General features: G+C 41.6%; 1 protein-coding gene across 1 annotated transcript; it reads left to right on the top strand.

Moving 5' to 3' along the window:
• The first annotated feature begins 438 nt into the window (after window positions 1–438).
• Window positions 439–27,957, top strand: LOC135467065 (protocadherin Fat 4-like). The gene is made up of 30 exons (XM_064744825.1): window positions 439–558; window positions 2,136–2,373; window positions 2,792–2,988; window positions 5,018–5,260; window positions 5,711–5,949; window positions 6,363–6,546; window positions 7,296–7,840; window positions 8,155–8,251; window positions 8,456–8,703; window positions 9,118–9,238; window positions 9,955–10,203; window positions 10,594–10,739; window positions 11,689–11,785; window positions 12,357–12,506; window positions 12,862–13,626; window positions 14,452–14,767; window positions 15,211–15,326; window positions 15,758–17,845; window positions 18,429–18,551; window positions 18,958–20,324; window positions 20,649–20,909; window positions 21,309–21,979; window positions 22,621–23,849; window positions 24,302–24,632; window positions 25,206–25,357; window positions 25,764–25,941; window positions 26,525–26,574; window positions 26,972–27,093; window positions 27,368–27,470; window positions 27,818–27,957. Exons 1-30 carry the CDS (start codon window positions 462–464, stop codon window positions 27,955–27,957), a joined length of 10,863 nt encoding a protein of 3,620 aa, XP_064600895.1. The 5' UTR covers window positions 439–461.

Below are 27,957 nucleotides of genomic sequence, written 5' to 3'. Positions count from 1 at the left end.
TCAGTGTTTTTCTTCTACAACCGAGTAATAAACCCCGGCATACAGTACGAGTAGTGTATATATCCTTCACAAATCAACTTGTGGCTAGTATCGTCTATTATGCTTGCGGTGCCAATCTGTCTTTGAATGACACCTTATGAACTTCAGACGCGTAACGGACGCATTCTCACACGACTATATACAATGAAATCATCAGAGCCACAAAGGCCAACTGTAGAGGCGCATGAAACGCTGCACTAGGTATCAAGTGTGGACGATTACCGTGAATAAGGGCCATATAATACCGAGTAAATTACCTGGGGTCGTGTACCGGTACCGGTGTATATTACTGAACTTTGGCTCGTCAAAACTCCCGTACGTTCATAGCAAGTCAGATTTCTGTTGAGGTACCGTAATGAGAGGAATTCGGATCGTTTCAGAGCAAAGCTCATACTGTATGTGAGGCGCTTCGTGGGCGGAAGATGACGCCAAACAGAACTTTGCTTGGACGTTCGGGGGAATTAAGGGTCAAATTTATGGCGCGATTTTTCATGATATGGTTCTTCTTACAATTCAGTGGTGAGATTTGTATCGTTCTGTCGTATTATATATATATATATATATATATATATATATATATATATATATATATATATATATATATATATATATATATATATTTGCCAGTTACTTAATTTCTGAGGGGACAAAATAGTCTGCCAGATGTTCATTACACATTATAGGACCATCAGCATAGTCCAGTCCTATCGCTAAAACAGATGTTGTAGCCTCAAAACAAGCGTAAGTATTCTCAAAATTACTTGAGGGGTTTGGCTGACTCAGATATTTTTAAGTTCTGGCTCACTTCGGCTATGTCCCTTGAATTATGTGATTGCGTGTTGGAATCCAGTTCTGGTTGTTTTGGTTGTTTATTTATTTATTTATTTGATTGGTGTTTTACGCCGTACTCATAAATTTCACTTATGTAAGACGGCGGCCAGCATTATGGTGGAAGGAAATCGGACAGAGCCCAGGGGAAAGCCACGACCATCCGCAGGTTTCTGTCAGACCTTCCCACGTGCCGCTGGAGAGACTGGCGTGCTAAACCCCCCCCCCCCGGCCAGGGAGGCCCCGTTGTTTCGGTTGTGGCTTTAAGTATAAATGCTTGTTAGGTATCTGACGAATGTCTGTGGTTTACTCCGAGCATTCGGTTTCCTTTACTCATAAACTTAACCGCCGTTATTTGCGTGGAAAAAGTTTTAATCAAAGCGCGAAATAGTCTATGAAATAAGAACAAATATGACGTGAAAACACGTGTATTGGTTATATAATAAACGCAAGTGTTTGTTTATAACAGTAGTGGTGTATAATTCTGGCATTTCTATAAACATGATACAGTGATTGTCAGCATAGTCCTGGAGACACATCATTTTTTTTGTTAATTTATTTATTATTTTTTTTATTGTTCTTTAACGTCATACTCAAGAATTGTTAACTTATACTAAGGTCAACACCGGATATTGTAGGCGAAGGAAACCAAATTTCCCCTGTTAAACCACCAACCTTTGGCAAGTTAAGGTGGCAAGCCATTCATCGTGTGGCATAGACCTGTGTCATATTGGTGGAAGGCAAGTGATCTACCACGATCATCATGATACTTTTGCCAAGTAGAAATCCCGTCTTGAAAATGGTCATGTTTCGCATTTCACCGGTGTCTGAACCATTAAAAATCTTAAAAATAAAAGGAATATAGCCCATAAAATTTAAAAAAACATTTAATCCGACATGAAATTGTCTTCATTCTACACATTGTTGTCAACGTTTATTCAGCTTCTGTCCTTGGAATCATTTTGGGGAATTGCACGGCGTCGTTGCTCTTTAGTCAGGTCCATTTGTAAAATAGCAGGGCTTAAAAAACTACAAAAATCACTAAAATTCGACACACATGACATATAAACTATACTCAGCTCACAAATGCTACCTATGCCTTGGTTGATTTTTATCAAACTTGAATCTGAACAAGCCTGAACGTTTCCACACATCTTGCTGAAACGTCAAGGCGAGGATGGAGCCATTTCTGTCACACCGTTACTGAAACGGGCATATATTCGCCACATCTACACTGGTTCTATAATTTGTGCCATCATCTTTTGTAGCCGATGCCCAGGTTACATTCACATCTCTACCAGACAGTACAAGTAAAGCGGAGAACATAGGCGTGGGATCTGTTGTGTACACAGTGGCGCCATCCGGCGGAACGGTACCTTATACGTGTTCTATAGTCCAACAAGATCCAGACAATGCCACAAGGCGGTTTGACTTCAACAGCCTGGATGTAAAGACCACAGTGGCTCTAGATTATGAAACCACGACACAGTTTGTTCTTGTCATAGAGTGAGTAGGCCTACACCCACCAGCCAAATGTATGTATAGCTACATGGTGTTAGGGTACTGGCAGTATTATATTACAACCTTCGATTGATTGTTTAGTGTTTCTTTTTTATTAAGAGGTATTTTTATTTTTCACCACAAACCTGGTATTTAACGTGTAAGAGCTCATTTGGACACGTTGCACTAGTATCCTTCCCAGTTATATCTTCAAAATGGGAAAGTAAGAGTAGAAAATCTGTGTCACTTTATCAGTCGATCACAATAAAGCCCACCATAGAATCCAAGCTTTTGAAGAAGAAAAAAACAAGGTATAAATCAAAATGGAAATGAAAGAGCACGAGTTCTGGTGTATATAGTTTCACTCTACAGGTATTAAACGATAAAAAGATAGCAATCAACACATATATGTTTCCTGTCTTAGATGTGCGGATACAGCAGCGGTAACAGGGACCAGCTCATTGACTGTTAATGTACAAGATGTGAATGACGAAAATCCTGTGATAAGCGGTACACTGAGCGTGACTATTGACGAAGAGCAGGCTGTTGGAACACCAGTCTCTGGATTGTTCAATGTCTCCGATGCGGACGCCGGTGATGTTTTGACATATGCCCTGTCAGGTAAGATTATACAGCATATATGTCCGGTTAGGTAGGCTTTCTTACAACATATGTCGTGTCAGGTAGGATTGTACAATGCTGTAAAACATATGACCTGTCAGATCATTTTAGCTGTCAGGTTGCAGAACATATGCACTGCCCGGTAAAATTGCACAGCATATGCCCAGTCCGGTGAAATTGCACAGCATATGCAATGAACTGCCCGGTAAAATTGCACAGCATATGCCCGGTCCGGTGAAATTGCACAGCATATGCCCAGTCCGGTGAAATTGCACAGCATATGCAACGCACTGTCCGGTAAAATTGCACAGCATATGCCCAGTCCGGTAAAATTGCACAGCATATGCCCATTCCGGTGAAATTGCACAGCATATGCCCTGTCTGATACAAATGCATAGCATATGCAAGATTCGGTAAAATTGTACAACATATGTCCTGTCCAGTAAAATTGCACAGCATATGCAACGTTCGGTAAAATTGTACAACATATGTCCTGTCTGGTAAAATTGCACAGCATATGCAACGTTCGGTAAATTGTACAGCATATGTACTATCCGGTAAAATTGTACTGCATGTGTCCTTTTAGGTAGGATTGTACAACACATATGCCCTGTAAGGTTAGTTTGTGTACGTATGCCCTGTCCGGTAAGATTGCACAGCATATGTCCTTTCAAGTAGGATTGTACAACATTTATGCCCTGTAAGGTAAGTTTGTATGCAACATCCCCTGCCTGGTAATATTGTACAGCATGTCTGCCACCTAGGACTGTACGACATATATGCCCTGTAAGGTAAGTTTTTACACAATATGTCCTGTCCGGTAAAATTTCACAGCGTATTGTTTGTCATGTAAAATTGTACAGCATATGCACTGTCTGGTAAATATTGCACAGCATTTGTCCTTTCCGGTAAAATTGTATAGCGTATGTCCTGTCCGGTAAAATTGCACAGCATATGTCCTGTCCGGTAAAATTGCACAGCATATGTCCTGTCCGGTAAGATTGTACAGCATATGTCCTGTCCGGTAAGATTGCAGCATATGCCCTGTTCGGTAAAATTGTAAAACATATGTCCTGACCGCTAAAATTGTGCAACATACGTCTTGTCTGGTAAAACTGTACAGCATATGCCCTGTCCGATAAGATTGTATAACAAATTCCTTGTCAGGCAAGATAGTACAGCATTGTTCAGTTAGGGATTAATTGTGCAACATATCCCCATTACTCATGCTGGCTTCCTATAAGGCCGCACGTGGGAAGATCTGGCAGCAACCTGCGGATGGTCGTGTGTTTCCTCCGGGCTTTGACCGGTTCCCCCCCCCCCCCCACCATAATGCTGGCCGTCATCGTATAAGTGAAATATTCTCGAGTACGGGGTAAAACACCAATGAAATAAATAGAAATACTAAATACTAAAATGCCAATCCATATCCATTGTAAGGAAAACAAGGGGCCTCCATGGCCGGGGTGGTTAGCGTGCCAGCGGTGAGCAATATTCCAGGAGCCAACAGTGAGGTCGCTGTAAGTTTAAGCCCAGCTCATGCTGGCTCCCTCTCCGGTCAACGTGGGAAATTCTGTCGGCATTGGTCGTGGGTTTGCCCCGGACTTTCCGGTTTCCTGCACCATAATGCTGGCCACCGTCGTATAAGTGAAATATTCTTGAGTACGGCGTAAAACCCCATTCAAGTACATAAATAACTTAAACAACAAAAGTATATCAACAAGAATTGATGAGAGAAAAAGTTTTAGCGAGGTTATGTCGTCACTTGGTTCACGGCGATGCGAATCGAAACGCTGCACACAAGTAAATCAGAAGTTGTTATCCGTGTGCAAACCCAGTGATGTTTAACACTGGCACAATCATCACCATCTGAGCTGTAATTTATATGTGTTTTTCCTTTTCTAAATCAAAAAGTGTGCATCTATACATTTGAGTGTTTTAACTGTTTTTGGTACACCATATAAGTAAAGGGCGTGGCCTTGTTACCTTATCACAGTTCACCTTCTGATCGCTACTTCTTTTCTAACAGGTAGTGACACAAGTTACTTCCAGATAGACTCATCCTCGGGGACCGTTAGCTTGAAGACCAAGTTGGACAGAGATGAAGCTGGAGCAAGACTTGTTTTCAATCAGTTAACTCTGGCCGTGACAGACTCTGCAGGGAATTCAGCTGCAGCCAGCTTGGTCGTTACACTTGATGACATCAATGATAACACGCCCACGTTTTCACCTAGTGTCTACTACGTAACAGTGTTGGAAAACACGGCATCGGGTATGTGGTGATGCCATGATGTATATATTTATCCTATTCAAAGACAGCCGTCACTTGTCATCTATTTATTTGTATCATGCGTGAGTTCCGCCTTGTAATTCAGACCGTGTTTCTGTCGGTACGCAAAAACACTGCTGTTTCCAATTAAGTAAACTTCACCTAACTACATTCTTTTTATGGAGAAATTTCTTCCTTTCGATAGTCATCGTAGAATGTATAACGGGGACAATTTTCAAGTGCTTACACTGGCATTAACAGGTGGGAATTTCCCTTTGGCTATTATAAAAAGTAGATAGAAAGCTAGTCTTTGAATATGGGGTTCCGAGATCAAATGCTGGTTGTGAACCACAAACCAAATTCTTCAACCAAGTACCATGTATCACCTTTCCATTGTAATATGTTCTAAGATGTGCGATCATTTCAACCCACATGCTGTCATGTTGTTCCTAGGTGTGAGTCTTGTGACAGTGACTTGTACAGACCCTGACCTCTCTCCTGGTAACGGAGACATTACCTATGCCATTGCCTCTGGTGATGATGTCACACCCAAGTTCACCTTATCAGGATATGACCTGCAAACAACGGGTAACCCCATAGACTACGAAGCTTTGTCTGCTCAGAACTACCAGTACGAAATTATCATAACTGGTACTGACGGAGGGACGGTCCCTAAGATCGGAACTGCAACAGTAATAATACAGGTAAAACCCAAAGTGCACCCTGAGAGCTTATTCTCCGCCACAGCTAAATGTACAAATTCCCGTACTACATACAAAGGGACTGTATTTTTTATTTGTGTCATTGATCACGAATACATTTATAAAATGTATTTTAAATCAGGAAGTCGATTAAGGGGATTTGCCCCTAGCCCAAGGCCATCCTGTGCACAAAACTTCATTCAAATTCCTGGATAACTTTCTGCGTAATTTCACACACAAGCAACAGACATAGTATTGCCCAACAGATAAAGAATGCCACCAAAAATTTACATTGGGATGTCCTCACATTAAGATGTTAACTGATGTACTAGTATTTGTATATTCAAACTGGCAGATCATATTTAAGACATACTCACAAACTATGATTTCCTTCATCCGATCAGGTATCATCGGAGAATGATGCCAGCCCGGCGTGGGACACCTTCTCTCCAGTTTACGTCTCCGGTAAGCCGTACACTGTCCAGGAGGACGTCACTGTAGGCTCGCCTATCGTGACGATCTCCGCCACAGACGCTGACGACGGGTCTGATGGAACTCTGACCTACTCCATAGACTCCATTGTTGATGGTGGGTATATGAGACGGTGTGGATAGATTAGAATATGGGTAAAGCTGTTTATGCATGGTGAAATTTTGATTTATTTATTTATTTGATTGGTGTTTTACGCCGTACTCAAGAATATTTCACTTATACGACGGCGGCCAGCATTATGGTGGGTGGAAACCGGGCACAGCCCGGGGGAAACCCACGACCATCCGCAGGCTGCTTAAGACCTTCCCAAGTACGACCGGAGAGGAAGCCAGCATGAACTGGACTTGAACTCACAGCGACCGCATTGGTGAGAGACTCCTGGGTCATTACGCTGCGCTAGCGCGCTAACCACGTATGGGGAAATGCCTACAGCTGATTTTCAGACTTTTTCTCAAATTTAGAAGCCATCCGGTTTCCTGGTGCAAGAATATCATGTAATGTGCATGAAGGCAGGGCAACTTACACCTTTTTAATTAGGCCTTTTTAATTTTCATACGAATCCTGAACTTATATACCAGATTTTAGTGTCAAATCTTATAAACTCATAAATCTTTGTACAGTCATCGCCTTTGAGTATAAGGAACTTATTTAAACAGTTAAGTTGAATTTATCTGGTAATATTACCTATAATTTGGGCTTTTCCTTTAGAATGTGTTGTAATCTGGCAACCTGTAGAGGGTATCAAAATGTCCTTGTATTAGACCCTGTCCAGTCTTCATTTTGATAGAGTTTTGGACTTCTCATGCCAAGTTGCAGAAATTAGTGTTTGGTTCTTTGTATTCCAGAGAATGGCGCTGCCCAGTCAGGAAGTTTCAGGATAAACTCTGTATCTGGCGTGGTGATGACGAATTCTCTACTGGAACGCGATCCACCGTCAGGAATTACCAACTACACGATCTTAGTCCGCGCCACGGACAATGGAGTCCCCGCAAAAAGTGTGGACAGGTTCATTGTGATCACGCTTCTGGACGCCAACGACAACACGCCAGCGTTTCCTCAAACGCTGTATGACGTTGCCCTAAATGAGGACGAACCGATATCCACTTCCGTACTAGCACTGACGGCAACAGACAACGACGAGACGGTCACTTTTACCTATTCTATTTTCAGCGGGAACTCAGGCTCAAAGTTCCAAATCGTCAGTGACGAACTCCAGGTACAGGCGGCTGTGGACGTGGATTCACCAAACAATGACCCCTCATTTTATACATTGGTTATCCAGGTTGTAGATGGAGGCAGTCCTCAGCTGACGGGCTCCACTACAGTCCTAGTTTCCATTACCCCTACAAATGACTATGATCCAGTCTTTGTGGCACCAAACACGGTCACGGTGAGTACGCTTTTTACTTGTCCAGTGATCGTGATTGTCAAGAACTACTCCGTACATGACTTTTGCTTCGCCCATGGCTGAGAGTTGGTTAAACGCTGTTACTCAAGAATATTTCATTTTACATGGTGATACTCAGGTTTATGAGTTCCCGAAACTGCACAGAGCACGGAGAAAAATGTCGACATTAAAAATATAATTTAATATAGACACCAATTTTTGGGTGTAGGAGTATTTCTTTCGTGAAAAATAACATAATTATCGTTAAGTAATTGGGAGATTTGTGACAGAACTGGCTTTTCCTATCTTCCTTGCAGATTCCGGAGAGCAGCAGCCTGGGAGCTGTTGTTACCACCATCACAGCCACAGACGATGACTACGGCACAGATGGAACGATTACCTATTCCATATTATGTAAGTTTCTGTAATCTAACATAATGCATATTAGAAGTCGCTCTGTCTTTCCTTCAGTCGGTCGTTGCAATTTTGTGACATCCTATGTACTTTTTAACATGAATGCAGGACGAGATCGACTGTTTGCAGGATGCGAATTTGACTTGTTTATTTAAATCTGAAGCTAAATCGTCTCATCTTTTGTTGAAAACGTTTACATTTCAGCTGGAGACTCTGGAAATAACTTTTACCTGAATGCGGCTTCTGGGGTGATAAAACTGGTGAAGGTGGTTAACTTTGAGGGCTTGTCAGTAAATCCTATCCTGCTGGCGGTGGTGGCCATTGATGGCGGAGGCCGTAGTGACACAAGCACGGTCACTGTGTCCATCACTGATGTCAACGATAACAGTCCATCCTGTTCTTCTACCTCTTTGTTCGTCCCCATAGGAGAGGACTTACCCACGGGGTCAAGTGTAAGTATCTCCTCATACAAAGATTTATCAAGAAATGAAGGAACAGTAAAAGCGGTATAACTAAGAAGCGTAAAAGGGGTATGACCAGGAATGTTTATTGAGGAGGAAAACATTTGTGTAAAGATCGAAATGGAAACTAAAACAAACATTTTTCTGTCCTTATAAAATGTTTGTCTCTCCATATAAAATACTTCTCTGTTTTGATCGCGCTTTGGTATCACTTGGCAGAATTAGCGTGTAAAGGATTGTTTTGGTGTGCAGGCGAAGTATTTACATTCAGTCCGGCTTGAAATCATGGGGGAACATAGAGGAAAAGTGGAACATATCATTTATACTCCGAGTCCATTAGGTGTCACGAAGTAAAGGTATGATATTATTTGATTAATGAGCATGTTTGTGGTATGTACATTACAGGTGCAGAATCTTTCCTGTTCCGACCCTGACACGTCCGACACGCTGTCATACACGATCACCTCCGGTAACACTGACGGCGCCTTCCTTGTCACGACAGCTGGGGTTGTCCAGCTGAATAACGGTAAGTCTGTTTAACGTACTCTTCATCATGTGATCGTTAACAACCTGCAGTTTAAAACTGTCTTTAAAGTTCACTTTTCATGAAAACCAAGTAACTTTCTAAAGCTAATACGGTTCAGCATTATGAGACAAAAATTCCCCTTTGAGCGTACTGTATACCTGAAGCTGCCTCCCAGGAAGTGATTTGTTGTTGAGTGATTACTAGGACACACGATTTACATATTTCAGTAGCAAACTTGTACAGGGATTGGTGCCTTTCCCGGTGGTTTCCCGGTATGCCTGTCCCGGTGGGCGTTTAAATTGCTGCTATTTATACATTTACATGAACAGTTAGAATAAATCCCTGGGCGTGTAAATTGCTGCTATTTACGCATTTACTTGAACAGTTAGAATAAAACCCTGACTGAGGTAAAGTGAGGCCGTATTTCACCTGTTTCGTGTGACCATTTGCCAACTATCACACTGTCGTCGCTGATCTGGTTTTACTGTCTATGCTGTACGTCTTTAATTATATCATTCACTATTATTTTGATTTTGGTGATAATAAGCAGTCGACGACGCTCGTGTGGCCAGTATGGTGCGCATACCTGAACGGCACACGTGAGAAAGTTCGTCAGTAACTTGCCAAAGGACGACAGTTTACTCCCGACACTCCAGTTTCCTTCACCTATAAACTCACTCCGTCGAATTGGGCATTGTCTTGTTTGATTTATACAGCTGTGGACTACGAGTCGGGGACCACCACTTATTTCTTGGTTGTGGAAGTTTCTGATGGTGTGAACACCGAGGATGTACATATTACTGTAACGATAGATCCTGTCAATGAAGACGCTCCCGCATTTTCATCGCCCGAGGTAAATGTTTCCTGGGCTGAGGACACGCCTACCACTACCGCCCTAACCACATACACGGCTTCTGATAGCGATGCTGGGACACATGGCCAGATCACGTATGCGATTTTATCAGGTAAAGTAAGGATTTGGGTTATATAGGGGAAAAGGGAGTATAGAGGGTAATACTAATTATGAAATACACAGTTTATGTAATCGAAAATCCCACTTCTGAACACGAGTCTCTCTGATGACATGCAAACCTCGCTGTAACGCGTGATTTGGTGTCAAAGAAATTTCACAACGTTTGTTGTAATTATCCAAACCTAAGAAAGAAATAAACTTTCCACCAACAAAGTCTGCTTTGCTTATCTCGACCTTATCTTGGCCGATTTTAAAAGTATCATTTTCTCTGTTTAAAAAAACAATGAGGTTTAAAAGTTAACATATCTATATGCATATATACACATCGATACAATGTAAAATATGGCTTATTATCCTAACAAAAATGTTCTTATTTTCTCAGTTAGCCAGAGCGGATCTGCCAATTTTCAAGTTGATACTGCTACGGGAAAAATTGTACTGGTTAAAGAGCTAGACTACGAGGCATTGACGACCGGAGTAAAATATTATGTGTTGACTGTGACAGCAACAGACGGTGAGGGATTGCAGGTATTGAGGTTAAGCGAGCTCGGCTGGGTGATCCAAGCTCTCACAGGCCTATATTGCTGACGATTTTCTTGCAGGAGAAATACCTATTACAAGCGAACGCCTGGATGTGGAGGGAGTAGCACTGGTATGCAGAAAATTTTGTGAAATGAAAACAGTATGATGTTGGCTGAACTCCAAAGGGCGTGACCATTCCTCACGAGATCGCGTGGTCCTTCTACAGCCAATGAACAATGAGTTTCAAACCAAATGTTTATTGAATACTAATGCACTATAAGCCAAATGCAAATTTAAACATTACCTGGTGCGTTCTGACAAATTATTTTTGTGATTTAGTGTGAAGAAATCGCTCGGGTCATGCAGTGCTGGTTTAAGAGGTCATGGCGTTTACATATTATGTTAATCGATTGCTGTTCAATCCAGCGATGGGAAGAGTCCGGTTATGCTTATGACCAATAATTTGTATGGCATTTTCATATGAGTGTGTAATAATGCTAAGTGTAGAGTAATATCTGATAACAAGATTTCACAAAGATTAGTATTATAGGCAAACAGCAATTAACAGACGTTGGTCTCATGAATTCACGATAAAATCGCCCAGTTGTGTGTAGGCCTCCAAACTCTGTCGCTATAGGAGGTTGTTGACCGCCAACATCGTGTGATTGAACCGGTAGTTCAAACTGAATTGAATTTATGTGATGAGGATGTTATGAGGGTGATTGTTTGTCACGAGTTCACGTGTTGAATCTCCCTTTCTTTCCAGCGATTAACGCGAGGCACTTTGGAGTCCAACTTTATATGGTGGAGGACACCTGAGTTCTGTAACAAATAAATAAGTTAATAGATAAATCTATTAAACAAATAAATAAATAAATAAATAAATGCTAGAAAAGAAATGTTTCAGGTATGAGATCCAGGTATGATCCTTTGAGAGCGTGTGTTTGTTGTGTAGGGAACTGGCACGGTGACGGTGTCCGTGACAGATGTAAATGACAACGCTCCGACTTGCAGTCCTGCCTTCCGAACCCTCACTAATGCGGAAAATACTAGTAAGTTCCATATAACATAACATTAGGCAGGGACACAAATATTAGCTTGGCTTGGCGACATACATGTATATATCGCCGACCACGGACCAATACAATACATTGACAATGTAAATTGGCAATCTTTTGGTGTTTTTAGCCGTTGTTATAATTACGTGACAGAATCAAATTAAGGTTAGAAAACTGAATATATGCTCAGTACAATTATGTGATCGTATACGTGTGGAAAGACGAATAATAACCGTTCACCACTTGGAAATTCTTTTCATGTCCGTTTTAAAGTGCCCAGTTTTTATAGAAGAAACAACAGATTACGTTCAAGGATGGCGTTAGTGCCCAAGTCCATGGTATAATTGATTGATTGATAATGGTGGTGACAACTTCGTACATATATGTACACTAATCTTTCTGAGTTTCTGTTTAGGTCTAATAATTATTAATTGGCAAATCTAGAAATGTGCTTCAACTAGCCTTGGAATAATTCTCCGTTTTGGATGTTCGAGAAACATTTTCATTCGTATCAGATATATGCATAAATATGTTAATACTAGTACATTTACAAAAATGTTCCCAGACGTCGGCAGTCTACCCCTGAGTTTGATTGCCTCCCTTTCCTGTACGGACCCGGATGATGGAGCTCTGGGCACCCTGACGTATACACTGACACAGTCGCCATCTGGTACCCATTTCGCCGTAGACTCCACAGGGGAAGTCACGCTGACAAGTAAGAGTCTAGAAGACTTACTCTTCTCAAAAATGACAAGGACGTTAAAGAAACGGACATTGCTGTAGAAAAGTAGTTTTGTTAAAATTTCCAAAGCACTTGGTACCAATGTAACAAAGCATCGTAAGGTGTTTTTTTTTGTTTGTTTGTTTGTTTTTTTTTTTTGTAAGTGACATTACTTTGGTTGTGGCTCATTTACGGCCTACTTTAAGAAAACTTCGTAAATCACTTTTGCTTATGTATCATGCCGTTTAAGCCTCTAGACAATATCATTTCCGGTAAAGTTTAAAAAGTAAAGTGGTTTATGAAGTTTCAGGAAAAAGGCTGTTGAAATATTTTTTCACTGCTCTTCCAGGTGCACTTGACTACGAAAGTTCAACGTCTTATACATTATCAATCACAGCCGAGGATGACGGAACTCCGATACCCAAATCAGCCATTGTTACTGTCATAGTTTCTGTGACAAATCAGAATGATGGGGGTCCGGCCTTCAGCGGAACGTTTTCAAAAACACTACTTGAATCTGTTTCGATTGGTCAGTTGGTGGATGACGTCACCGCCTCCGACCCAGACAGTTCTGCGTCACCGGAAGGAGAATTGATATACTCTATTGTCTCTGGTGATGGCAACAACAACTTCATCATTGACGGCTCATCCGGAAGAGTACAGGTCAACAAATACCTGGATCGAGAGACAACAGCGTCATATGAGTTAGTTATCCAGGCCGTTGAACAGGTCGGTACGAATAGCGCGTCCACAACTCTCACAGTTAGTGTAACCGACGTTAATGACAACACTCCATCATGTCCAAGCGTAGCAATCACCACCTCATTGGCAGAAGATGCCTCTGTGAATGACGTCATTCTGTCTTTCGCCTGCACGGATGCTGACCAGGATCCGACGTATGCAACCGTCGCTTACACCATCACATCCGGGGACACCGGTATATTTCAGATCTTGTCCTCTGACCTCACTCTGAAGGCACTGGTAGACTTCGACCTAGGAGCAAGATCGTACGATTTGACAGTCGCCGCGTCTGATGGGACAAACACAGAAAACATTCAAGTGACAGTGAACATCAGTCCAGTCAACGAGGGAGCTCCGGTTTACACAAACTCAGGTACCGGAATAAAATATCTTCAACATCGAACCCCCCACCTTCATCCCAACCCCCAAGAAAAAAAGCAGTGGGCAAACAGTTGTACCAAAGCAAGACAGTATGATAATTGGTATTTTGTCACTAATAACCAATGGAAAAAGGCGACTGGACACTTTTACCTCTAACAGAGCCTTATTCTGACTTGGGGATCAATACTTTGAGCCATCCAGGAAGTGTCTTATTTATTCTAACTGTCGATTCTATTCTCAATAGAATGATTAAGTCATGATACCACCAAGACATGGACAAAACAAAAAAGGAAACACAAGACATGGACGAAACAAAAAAAAAGGAAACACAACAAAGAAAATATGTAGATATCCAATGAGCATTTTTTAGAAGATTATCTTTTGTACAAACAAGACGTATAGTGTCGTTTTCACCAGACTTTCGAAATCAATTTCATCACGTCGCTTTATGGCGCTATAACCTTGACAACATCATTTACGGGCAAAAAAACTTGTTTTACGAAATTTTAGGTGTAAGGCATTTGTTGTCTATATACGAGCGCAAAAATATATCATTCCCCCTGGCCACGGCCTGTCTTGTGTCCAGTCGCTGGTTTGGAAACACTCAAGTCGCCTAAATTGTATTCAATATTGTATACAACAGTAAAAAAGAAAAATTACTTCAGTTGCTTAAGCTTCTTTGGAGTGGTAGAATCTTTGTCTTAAGTTAGAAATGGGTGGATTCACGTTCTGTCAACACAGAGGGTTTTCAAGACCAGTTCTGGGTATTAGAAATAGAATCTGTAGGCTGACATTTCCAAGTACTCTTTTCTTTTAGGAACGTACTCTGTGGATATCGTAGAAGACACAGCTGTTGGAGGTTCTGTTACCTCTGTTTCGGCGTCTGACAGCGATTCAGTGGACACAAGTGATGGACAAGTTCATTACAGCTTTGTGACGTCCTATCCAAATTTCCAAATCGACACTGATAGTGGGATGATCCTTCTGCAGACGTCTCTCGACCGGGAATCTGTGGGTTCCTATATACTGTTGGTGAAGGCGTCTGATGGAAGTCTATCAGCCACGGCCACCGTGACAGTCACCGTAACGGATGTCAACGACAATGCCCCAATATTTAGCACTAATGCGTACAGGTATGTGGTCAACGGTTCGTACGAATAACTGTTTAGACGTTATGTAAGCACAGTCATGCATGGAAATGATGAAGTCTTGTATTTTTGAAAACCCATTTATTTATTAATAAATTATTTATCAGTCAACGCCATACGCAATAATTTTTTCACTTATTAATTCGATAGCGGTTATTTAAATGGGTGATGAAAAGCTGAGAGCTCTGGGTAAACCACCGACCTTTGGCAAGCTGCTAACAAACTTTTTCACGTGTGACTTCCATTCTGTGTTTGTTGGCGGTTAACTGGTGTTCAACGTATTAAAGACTGCAGAGACGGCCCCACAAGCGCTGTTGCGCGCTTATCCTCACCGGTGTCTTACAGACAATGGATTAAATACATACGTTTATTAGATCGCTGTTTTTGCCTCTCACAAAGCATAATACCAAACTGTCTTTCATACTTAGCGGTAGCGTGTCTGAGACTGATGCTGGAGGAGCTAGTGTCATTGTAACAGTTACAGCCATAGATTTGGACGACCCGTCAACCACAAACAACGGTGTTGTCACTTATTCGATTATAAGTAAGTCCTAAGTAATCATGATCGTAATTAAACGGTAGCCTAATATTAATTTGTACCACTGTACATGTTTTGCAAAGGTGTGTCTTCTTGAACTTTTCCTCTGGTATATATTACATGCCGTTGTTGCATTCAAATGCATTCAGACTAGCAGTAATTAAACACAGCTCATCATACCCAGTTTATCAGCTTTAAGAACTTTATTGTGTTTCTATACAATATATAAAATGTGAAATGAGTGGACAAAAGATCGTACCAATATGGTAGTGGGCTTGATAGTACTTGCTTAACTGCGTCAAACGACAGGGGATTTTACCTAAGATGATTTTGTCTCTAAGGCTCTGCCGATCAGGTTTTATCATCCATAAATATTACCACCCTCATATCCGTATACCAATAAAATAGATGTAACATATATTATTTTTCTAATGTAGGTGGCAACAATGGGGGTATCTTTACCATTGACTCTGGTAATGGGGAAATCAAATCGACGTCATCTATTGATTACGACACATTGAGTTCACCGTCCTTCAGTCTGATAGTGGCTGCTGTCGATAGAAGTGGGGGATCGGGTTCTTTGAAAACTATGGCTGTTGTAACAATTTTAGTCACCAGTGAGAACGACAACAGCCCAATATTCACCTCAGCGTCATACAACGACACTGTGGTGGAAAGTATTTCCCTTGGGTCCACAGTAAGCCAGGTAACGGCCCATGATGCGGATTCCGGAGACGATGGCGTCATCTTGTACACAATGGCATCGCATCCTAAGTTTTACTTGGACCAGTCTTCTGGAGCTGTGACCTTAAAAGATACTCTAGATTATGAGACAGCTGCTTCTTATGTATTGAACATTGTTGCGACTGATAAGGGTAGTCCTGCTAAAAGCTCAACAACTTTACTTTACGTCACTGTGGACGACGTCAACGACAACAGCCCGGAGTGTTCACCAGCAACACAAACGGTGTTCTTCAGAGAAGATACCAGTGTAGCCACAACCATAGCATCCTTAACCTGCAATGACCTTGACGATGGAGCGAACGGGGATATGACCTACAGCATATACTCTGTGAATGCAGTCGTTGGAAATGGACCATTTTTAGCTATGAGTGGATCTTCTCTAATCTTAAACTCGGCATTTGACTACGAAACTTCCTCTTTATACACGGTCGTTATTCATGTAGTAGATGGTGGTACTTCCACTAAATCTACCACAGCCAAAATAGTGGTCTCCGTTTCAGACGTCAACGAACACGACCCGGCGTTCGCAGGATTGCCTTACAGTAAAAACGTACCTGAAGATGCGGCGATTGGTGATAGCTTATTCACCGTTTCCGCAGTGGATGCTGATTCTGGTGACACCGTGAGCTTTACCCTCACTCCAGCTATCTCTGCGTTCAGTTTAGATCCTCAGTCAGGAGAGTTGAGATTAAATTCGCCTCTTGACAGGGAGACAACAGACACATACAATCTTACAATTTTAGCCACCGATTCGGGAAACGTTGACACTTTCAGGACGACTTCAACGTCCTTGTTGATATCTGTGACAGACGTAAATGATAATTCGCCTGTTTTTAACCCAGCATCGTACTCTAATTCTCTATCAGAAAACACAGCGTCTGGAGCAACAGTGGTAAGCTTGACGAGTACTGATCAGGACTCGGGTGCCAATGGGGATATAACATACAGTATTCTCAGCGGCAACGTTGGTAACGTGTTCCGGGTGGAGAAGCATGTTCCTTCTGGAGAATGCCGCCTAATTGTAGACGACGTCACAAATCTGAACTATGACACTATGACTTCATTCAGTCTGGTCATACGAGCAACAGATGGAGGAGGGCTGACGGCTGATGCTCCTGTGTCATTGCAACTTACGGGATACAACGACTTTCCACCAGTCTTCAGCCCTACATCCAGCTCCACAGAGAGTGTGGCCGAGAATAGTTCTGTCAATGACGTTGTCATAGATTTGAACGCCACGGACGCGGACGGCGGCGTGGATGGTACGATCACGTATTCCATCTCCACGGGAGCATCAGGTAAATTTACCATAGACCCAACCACCGGTGTTGTCGTTGTGAGTGGGTCTTTAGACAAGGAGACCACGGCTTCCTATGCGATGGATGTGCTCGCGGTAGATGGGGGCACGAATCCTTCTGCCAGAACTGCAACGTACTCGCTGACGGTAGATGTCACAGATGTGAACGATGTAGCTCCGGTCTGCACAAGGTCGTGGTACAGCGCTGTCATAACAGAGAACACGGCACCTTCCGTGTCTGTGTCACAGGTGTCTTGTACTGATGCAGATACCGATAGTCCCAATAAAGATTTGGTGTACTCTATAGTGGGCGGCTCTGGTAGCGGTCTGTTTGTCATTGACGCCTCCACAGGTGAAGTCTCTACTGCTAGTGGATCGAGTTTCGATCGGGAGACTGTTTCCAGTTATACACTGTCTGTCCTAGTGTCAGATAACGGCGTCTCCAGCCTAACTGAATCTGTAAACATAGCCATTACTATCTCAGGTAAGTTGTCTGAAGTGGAAACTTGTAATTTAATTGCTACTTTTAATTCATGCTGTTTTGTTTGTCACTTTGGATCCACTTTATCAACTTTTAGTTGTCAAGAACTGTAGCTACAAATTTTCAAGGCATAATCAAGCAATATCAAGGCATTTGGTCCAGGTTAAAATACCTTTCACGTCAGATAATCTCTTATATAGTCTCGATAAATGCAGTCTGGCCAAGCTGTTTCGTGATGAAGTGTAAATGGCCCTGTGAATAACGTGTTATTTGCTTCCAGATTGTCCAACTTTTCCCGATCATTTAATTCTAACCATTATCTTATAAATTAAAATTCATGACCTCGGATGGAGCTAACATAAATTAAATCCTCTACTGATATAGTGAGTGTAAATTACGTCCTTTTTATCGGCAATCTAGTGTTCCGAGATCTTACGTCTTGTGACCTAAAATAAAACCACGAAGAAAGGTTAACGCGTGATTGGCGGTGTAATGGAAAGTTCAGTAAGATATGTCAGCTCTACAACTTTAAGAAACCGCCGATTTAATTATTTAATATACATTGGTTTCTCTGCTTCTTTTCCAGATGAGAATGACAACGACCCTCAGTTTTGCTGTTCTCCATACTCTGTGTCTGTAGGAGAAGAAGTTGCCATCGATACTTCCATATATCAGATGGTTGCTTCTGATCAGGACACAACTTTAGCAGGTATTTATTTATAATTTTAGCTGGAATCTGAGATTCATATCTCTTAAAACAAAATAAGAAAAACTCAAACGTGTTGACTCTCAAAGAATGGATATTTAATAGTTTTCTCTTTTGTTTCTCTTTTCTCTTTTAATAGTTGATCTTTTACGATTTTTTTTTCAACGAGTAATATTGCACGTTTCACAATATGCCTGGAAATTAAAACTTTGGCGTATTTTTTCTATCTTCTGGTTCAAAAAATTTAAACTTGATACCATATGAACTATTTGCAATGGGTTATTTCCAGTACAACGGATCTCAGAATTTTCATTCAGTTAGCTTATAGTGTTATAGAAATCTGCCTGAATATGCCGTGCTGCATGGAGGTTACAGGTTTTCTGACAATTTTTTTCTTTCTTTTTTAAAGGCACCTTGGTTTATTCCATATTTAGTGGTAACACGGGTAACAAGTTTACCATTGACGCAACTACCGGAGATATAAGAAATTCAGCCACTTTGGACAGAGAGACGACTTCTTCATACAGCTTAACCATTCTAGCCACCGATTTGGGAACTCCCGCACGCACAGGCACCGCTACGCTAATGATTGATCTCACAGACTTCAACGATAACGCTCCAACTTGTTCTGCTTCCTATTATTATGGGAACATAGCCGAGAATGCGGTCTCTTCGGATTCCGTTGTAACAGTTAATTGCACAGATAATGACGAAGGGGCAAACGCAGTTTTAGTGTCTTCATTTCTCACTTCATCTATACCGTTTGCCATTGATGGTTCTTCGGGGCTTGTGACTGTTTCTGGCACCCTTGATGCCGAAACCACGTCGATTTATGTTCTTGATGTCATGGTTTCAGATGGGTCTCTTAGTGAAAATGTCACCGTTACAGTTTACATCAGCGACATAAACGAACACACGCCTGACTTTGATCCTGCAGGCCCATATACTGTATTTATCAAAGAAAACGAAAGTGTGGGTACTACGATAGCAGATTTGAATGCTACAGATGCTGACTTGTCCACGAATGAAAATTCACTTGCATTTTCTATAACCGCTGGAAACACAGAAAATGCATTCCAGATAAACCCTACATCTGGGATAATTAGAGTAAACAAGCAATTAGACTATGAGACAACGCCGGATTATACCTTAGAAATCACGGTAGCAGATGGCTCTGACACTTCTTCCCTATCGTCAACTACATCACTGACTGTATCATTGATAGATGTGAACGATAACCCGCCCGTCTGTAACCCTGACACATACCAACTTACACCCAACGAAACGGCTTCAGGAAGTCTCTTGACACTATCGTGTACAGACGCTGATACAGTTTCTGTTAGCTTGACGCATAGTGTTTTGTCTGGGAACACAAATGGTGATCTGACGTTGGCTGCAAATACAGGTGAATTGTCGGTGACATCGGCGTTAGATTACGAAACTACCACGTCTTATGATCTTAGCATTGAAGTCAGTGACGGATCTTTATCTTCTACCGCGTTGATATCGCTAACTGTGGAACCGGTCAATGAGCACGATCCACAGTTTTCTGCAGGCTCCTATCAGACTTTTGTTAGCGAAGACGTTGCTCCTGGTACTTCCGTCCTGACTGTAACGGCTACTGACCAGGACGCAGGTGTTCATGGTTCTTTGAGCTTTTCTATTGTGTCAGGAAACTCTGACAACCACTTCGCGGTGGAGGAAACCACCGGTGTTGTAAAGGTGGCTGGGTCACTAAACAGAGAACGAACAGCGGTATACAACCTTACGATAAGAGTTCTTGATAGTTCGGCGGGATCACCGGACAGACGGACTGCAGACGTTCCTCTTGATATAACCATTGATGATGTCAACGACAATTATCCCATATTTACACCGACTTCTTACGTTGTAAGTGTGTCAGAGATTGCAGCTGCCGGCAGCGCTTTGGTGACCGTCGTAGCCTCGGATGACGACGACGGCGTGAACAGTGACTTAGTGTATTCCATAACAGCCGGGAATGTGGCTGGTCTATTCGCTGTTAGTGGGAACACAATACAGATTTCCGCTGGTAAAAGTTTAGATTACGAAACATTAACATTCCACACTCTAACAGTGGAGGCTTCGGATCAAGGAACACCCCCTCTTAAGGCCTATACTTCTGTTAGCATTCAGGTTCTTCCCGTTAACGAATTCACCCCAACATTCACCGGCGACACATCGGTGACCATTCCAGAGAACACGGCAGTGGGTACGGTAATTCTGACGGCATCTGCAATGGATAATGACACTGAAACTCATGGGGATGTCGTATACTCTATCCAATCGGGAAATACGCCCGGATCTCCATTCTTCATTAATTCATTTACTGGAAACATCCAGGTAAGAATATACATTCCAAGCACGTCAGTTATCTCAGATACTGTCTTCTCACATGCTGATTGGTAGGTATAGAAAAAAGCGGTTTTGAGTAACAATGTCTTCATTAAATGGGCGATTGGGTACCACACTTAGGTCGGTGGTTCCAAACCAGCATGGTCTCAGCCAATTTTGTATTCTGGAAACTGAGCTATAACTAGAAAGTGTAATCTTAATAAAGGTGATACTGTTTCCCACAGGCAGCTTGCCAAAGCTCTTACAATGAAGCATAAATTGTTCCATGAATAATCCGTAATTGCATAGAGTATATAACCACTTCATGTTTCTTTCTCTCCTCGCTATGGGTGCATGGACTGTTGCTTATGTAGCGTTAAGCCCAATTCAATGATCATTTTTTTCCAGATTTGGGCATCTTTAGATTACGACACTGCTCCACGGAGTTACACGCTTGGTATTCTGGCTCAAGACGAAATCGGGAACGGCAGTGGCTTGTCGTCAACGATGACGTTCTCTGTTACGCTAACTGATGTTAACGATGAAACTCCTACGTTCACACAGAACTCCTATTATTTCACTTTTGATGAAAACATAGCCGGGTCGTCTTCCGTAGGAGTGGTTCTTGCACTAGACTCTGATAGTGGTGCAAACGGACAAATCTCCTACGACGCCATTACAGGAGACACATCGGTATTTACTGTGGATAGTACCACAGGAGAAATCCGGACAGACCCAGCCGCCTCCATTGATTACGAGACAAAGACGTATTATTCATTGGTCATACGCGCTTCTGACGCCGGATCTCCTGAGTCACTTTCCTCTCAATGTATCGTCTATTTGACTGTTACAGACTTGAACGATAACAAGCCTGTATTTCAACCCGCAACCTTCACTGTTTCTATGTCTGAGGACATAGATTTGTCCGTTTCTATAACATCTGTCGTTGCCACGGACATAGATTCTGGTTCTAATGCAGCATTCACGTACACCATCTCCCCAGCAACACATTTCAGCATTCATTCAACTACTGGGATAATTACTACGTCTGCATCGTTTGATCGAGAGACGACATCAAAGTGAGTGTGCTAGTCAACTGTTTTTAAAAGATTCGCATTAAATAATACGTATTATAGATCCACAAATGCCAAAAGTAAAATAACTGTATTCATCGATACCTGTAAAAATTCTGACTGGAGGGAGACTCGAACTCACAACTTAGGATATTTCACTCAATCGCTTTATAAACCGAGCCTTAAAACCAAATAGGACGACTCGTTTGCATATGTTCTATGGATAACTAATCACATAGACAGCCAAGACTTTTTTCTAGAAGACACTTTCTTATTACGTACAGCCATTGTTTTTAAAAGCAACTGTAATCATCGGCAGGGCTCTCTAGGTAGCGGTTTCAGTGTCTAGAAATTACATTACAATAAAACCATTATTTGTCGTGTTCAGCTACAAGAGACAGGTTTATTGTTTGAATGTCATAATTTGTTATGTAGCTGTATGTATATATACTGATGGGTGACATGTAAGAACATGCATTCGCACAATATTGTTTTACCTGTTATAAAACAAACCTAAAAGTATAAGGAATCTGCTCGACTTCCGTAATATGTACATTACGCAGATGAAGGTATTTAATACCGTGAGTTTTGCATGAAAATTAATTGCCGATGGCCTATACCGTTTGTAAGTATAACTTTTGTTGCAGGTTTGAGCTGACCGTTGAGGCCACTGACCAAGGCTCACCAGCCCAAACAGGTACTAGCACGGTAACCGTGGAAATTCTGGACAGGAATGACAACTCTCCTGTAATCACTGGTACTTACGACACAAGTATCCCCGAGGACTTAGCACAGGGCTCCGTGGTTTTTACAGTCACAGCTTTCGATGTGGACGAGGGGTCCAACGCCGATCTGGTCTACACTATCTCTGCCGGAAACACAAACAACGACTGGGCGATTGAAAGTGAAAACGGCATCATACAAGTAGCTAATACACTAGACAGGGAGACAACCGCGGTATATCACCTTGTCGTTGTTGTCACGGACAAGGGCACTTCAGCAAACAGTGTCTCTACTACAGTCTCTCTGACGATAGCGGATGTTAATGATAACACACCAGTTTTCTCGTCCTCGCCATATTCCTTCACTATCGAAGAGAACGTTTCCACGGGTTCCTCGGCTGGCAGAATCGCCGCCACAGATGCCGATACCGGAGCTAATTCTGCCTTGCAGTACGAACTGGTGTACGGTCAACCAGGTGCGGATCATTTCACGGTGGATCTTGCATCCGGTGACATCACGACTAACGCAAACCTTGACAGAGAAACCTTAGATCAGTACGTTCTTCTGTGTAGGGTAAAGGATAATGGCACCCCTCAGCTTTCCAGCGAAGTCCAGGTTACTATAAGCGTCACGGACTTAAATGACCAAGTTCCGGAGTTTGGCTCATCGTCTTACGTCAGCACTTTGATGGAGAATTCGGTGGAAGGCACAAGCGTCTTGAATATATTCGCTACCGATAAAGACACTGGAGTCAACGCTGCCATCAGTTTCTCGTTTAACATGTCCACTTCCGCCGGCCTTCGCGCAAGCCAGTTGCTGTCGGTTAATTCATCTACAGGTGTGATATCAACTAAAGCAGCTATAGATCGAGAAACTGACGACGTTCTGAACTTCCTGCTGATTGGAACTGACGGTGGAACACTGCCACAAAGCACATCCACTAGTATCACCATTTCTATTTTAGATGAAAATGATAACAATCCGGTTTTTACAACACTTTTCCTTAACCTCGAAGTCGCATACAATGGGCTTTGTACTAATCAGATCACAACCGTATCAGCTACGGATGCTGACCAGGGGTCAAACGGGCTTGTCACCTATTTCCTTGTCCAAAACACCAACAATTATTTGTTTGCCGTTGGTGAAAACACAGGTGAGGTTAGAAGTCTTCTGCATAATGTAGATACACTGTCATTTTATAGTCAATATCAGTGCTTTAGGATGACGCGTTATGCTACAGTTTGTACTATTGTATCCCTGCAAAAATCAGGATTCTGTTGATGGACAAATCATTCCCAAGGCCTGGTCCCTCTGCAATATTTTCATGCTATTCTATATTAAATGTGACAATGTAGCATTTTGATCAGTTATTGATGCTATTAACATTGCTATTAACATGGCTTCATTTATTTTTACCTGTCTTTGCTTTGGCCACAGTTCTTGAGGTGTATAAGTTACTTCTGTTTAACCGTTTGCATAAACAGTTGGAGTAAAAGCCTGAGAGGTAAATCGGGAAGAGGCTGAATTCGCCCATTAGGGGTAGGGTTGGTCACAGCTCTAGTTTACCTACTATGATGTAATCTTATATTATCTACTTACTTGTAGGCGATGTGACACTAAAGGCCACGGCGGAAGTGGACACTAAGTACTTAGTATATATAATGTCCCAGGACAATGGCGCCACCACTAGGACATCTGTCAACAACCTAGCGCTGAGAATCGATACCTTTGATCCAGCAATCAACGCCATTTCCTTCGTTCTGTCCACCAGCAAGACATACTTCCACGCAGTCCAACAAAATTTTGTGAACGACCTAGCATTGGTGTACCAGACCGTTTATCCCAGCGCTGTTGTGCGAGTTTGGTGTGTAGAGGAGAGAGATGGGGTAGCGAATGACGACACAATCAGTGGCAGACGACGACTGCTCGCAACCGGGTATAAAATGGGATAACTGTTCTGTTCTCTTTTCATTAGAACTGATAATGGTTAAATGTATTTTTAATATCGTGTTGTTCGTGGGTAGGTCTGCCAGCAATCTGTAGATGTTCGTGGGTTTACCCTGTTTCCTCCTACCATAACGCCGTCGTATGAAATATTCCTGAGTGAGGCTTAAAACAACAATCGAATAAATAAATAAATATCGTGCGAACTCATTGTTTTGTCATTGTAAACAATCAGTTTTAAGTGTGTTTATAGATCACAATAATATTTATGTCAGGAATTCATCAAATTATCCAAGTAAGATCACTGTATTCAAAATATTCTCAGCTGGGTAAAAATTCCCAGATGTTTGACAAATTCCAGAGAAATCTGACTTCTCTGGATGCCCTGCAGATTTACAACTTCTGTAAAGCTTGAGAAGAAAACGTGTTACGATCCAAGATTTAGATCAAGTCATTCTCACTTCGTAGTACCCAGAAAGACAAAACCAGTGAATAACAAAGTGAATTATTCCCTTTCCTTAGAGTCTGATACATTAAGAGCATATCGTGTATCTTTATATTCCAGAGACAAACCTGTGACGGTACATACGTATGTCCTATCTGACAACAGCACAAATTCCGTGGACAATGTGGATGTCACCAAAAGCATTTTGAGTAGTACGAATGCACTTAGTCTCGTCTCCGATAGCTCCGGGTCCCCATCCTCAGCGATAACAGGTGTGTGCTCTATATAACCAAATAGTGTTTACGTAGTTCTGTCTACTGTTTAAGTTTCCAAATATACCAGTATAAACAGGTAAATAAAAACATACAATGTATTTGACCTGGAATTGGCTCAAGAAAGTACATTTAAAGGTCATAAAATATTACTTTTGGTGCTGGTCTTTTCATTATTATGATACATGCATCTTATTTAAAAATAAATAAATAAAACTCTCAAATTTGAGAAAACAATGGACTATGATTTAGGTGTGTACAAAGTGAATTACATATGATATTTAGGTAGTAATTGTCCCATTTACCGAGACGTCATTCTTTTTAATTCTCCGGAACAAATATTCATATATCAAATATAAAATAAAAACTGAGTCACCATGCAGTTTTGCTATTCGCTACCATTCAGGTGCGGGTTGGTCGGCTTACGGTATAGAACAGGTCACCTCATATGACGCCGAGGAGACCCCTTGGGTACAGACCACAACCGGAATAGCTGTTATCGTCTGCTCTGTTGTTGGTTTTCTTCTGCTCCTACTACTGACAGCTTGTATAATCTACTATTGCTGTTCGAAAAGAAGAAAAAGGTAGGCTTGATTGTAGAACAGTTAACCAAATGATGAAGAGGGGCATGTTATATAAAAGGCGACTACAGCATAGGGAACCAAGCCAGAGCAGCGACAACAGTGTGATAGTTGGCAAATGCTCACACGTAACCGGGTGAAATACGGCCTCTTGTCAAGTTACCTCAGTTACAGTTTTATCCTTACTGTTCATGTAAATCCGAAGATAGCAGTAACTGCACCCCCCCCCGCCTCCACCACTCCCCCAGCACTAAGACCTATGCAGAATTAAATAAAAATATATGGAGTGATGTTAATTGCAATGTATTAGACGTTACTGATTTAGTGACGCTGTATTTGTATACTTTAATGTGTTGTTTAATATACAAACACATCAAAATAATGCAATGGGATCAGGCCTGGGGTATGCTTGATCACCAACAGAATAATCCCATTTTATGCATGAATAAAATGTATAAGACTACAGCATAGTGTTCATTTCATAAAAAGGTTAAATAACCGATAAACACATGATATACATATCTGCGTTTGTATGAGTAGGCTCAGTCGAACCTTAATATAAAGATCTAATATTCTATTTCCACAGACCAATTACTCCCGTAAAGCCTATGACCAGAGGAGCGGATGAAGCAATGGGTATGACAACTGATTTCTCAGAACATGGAGTCAGCAGAGATCAATTCAACAATACCGAATTCATTTTCGACCTTCGAGTATATAGTTAACAGAAAGTAGCATCAGTATTATTAGATCCGTTTGACTATTATATTCTATCTTTCTCATTGTGCGTAGTTATTGATTTGTATTCGCAAACTTTTCAATATGGCAATGACCTAGTCAACAATTTAGATTTACTCGAGCATCAAATGAATGAACTGAAGGATTGTTGTTTAAAGCCGTACTCAACAACTTTTCACTTATACCATGGTAGTAAGTTTTATATATGATTGGAGCTGTAGGAAACCGGGTCTCTATTGGGATATATAAGTACATTAATCTCGTAACAGTACTCAAGTATTTTTCCCTTGTACAGAGGAAGTGAGGAGTGAAAAGGAAGTATTGCCAAAACACATTCATCCAATGTCCATGGTTGGGAATGATGATCTCAAGAAAGGAATAAGGCCAGCAGTTCTTTCTTTGCCCGTACCAGACAGGGTAGGTTAAATGTAGATAGATCCATGTAGATCTGCTTTTTGTTTCCATTAGACGGCATAATGCCTTTGTCTGGGTGAAAGATATAACCACTCTTGTTCAGTCCAGACGGTTCACCAAATTGTCATGTTGTTATAGAACAGCGGAGGTATCAAGAGTCCATGATACTGAACTAGATTCATATTTTGCCATTTACAGTTGACAGTTACGATACTGTGATCTCTTTAAAATTTTTAGTGGGAGAAATTCAAATGATATTTGACTATCTTTTCCATAGATCAAGGCCATGAATTATAATAGCGACGTCTTAAGACGTGACAAACCGGTGTATGGTACCTCATTACTGGCGCGGGATTTTGATGGGATGGCCATTGATCCAGGCAAGTATACATGTTATAAATATCCACCAATGAAATGCTTCACATTTAACATTACTTAACGCTCACTGCTGGCCAAGTGGTATAATGGGTAGTTCCACAAGACCTCAAAGGTCGCGTGTTCGCCTCCCTCTCCGGCGGCATAGTTCAGCTTTGCCTTTGTGGCAAAAGGTTATAATCTCATTCCAGGCTTTGTTGGGAATTTGACCAATTCTTCATTCAATTTAACCGTAATCTGAGAACTGGGAAGGACTTGTGAGTGATAAACATCTGTACGTTGCAGTTGTTGCACATTCATCTAGGTTTAATATAATTTGAATTTTATTATGACATTGTATCCTTTACTTAAGCCTCTGGGAAGATGTACGAGTACAACACAAGAACCAAAGAAAGACGATGGATGTCCAACCAGGACGGGAAGGCAGTGACCGCCAACAATATCTACGAGAACGAGGGCTCAGAGTACCTTAATTACCACGATGATGTGTGA

This window comes from Liolophura sinensis, chromosome 6 (assembly GCF_032854445.1).
Source record: "Liolophura sinensis isolate JHLJ2023 chromosome 6, CUHK_Ljap_v2, whole genome shotgun sequence".
In the NCBI taxonomy this organism is placed as follows: domain Eukaryota; kingdom Metazoa; phylum Mollusca; class Polyplacophora; order Chitonida; family Chitonidae; genus Liolophura; species Liolophura sinensis.
This window is presented reverse-complemented; position numbering and strand designations above follow the sequence as displayed.

Excerpts from the sequence above, each read along its gene's own strand:
- LOC135467065 (XM_064744825.1), top strand. The coding sequence starts at position 462 with ATGACGCCAAACAGAACTTTGCTTGGACGTTCGGGGGAATTAAGGGTC. Across the intron at positions 9,239-9,954 it reads GGTTGTCCAGCTGAATAACG|CTGTGGACTACGAGTCGGGG; the intron begins GTAAGTCTGTTT and ends TGATTTATACAG. Across the intron at positions 25,358-25,763 it reads CCCATCCTCAGCGATAACAG|GTGCGGGTTGGTCGGCTTAC; the intron begins GTGTGTGCTCTA and ends GCTACCATTCAG.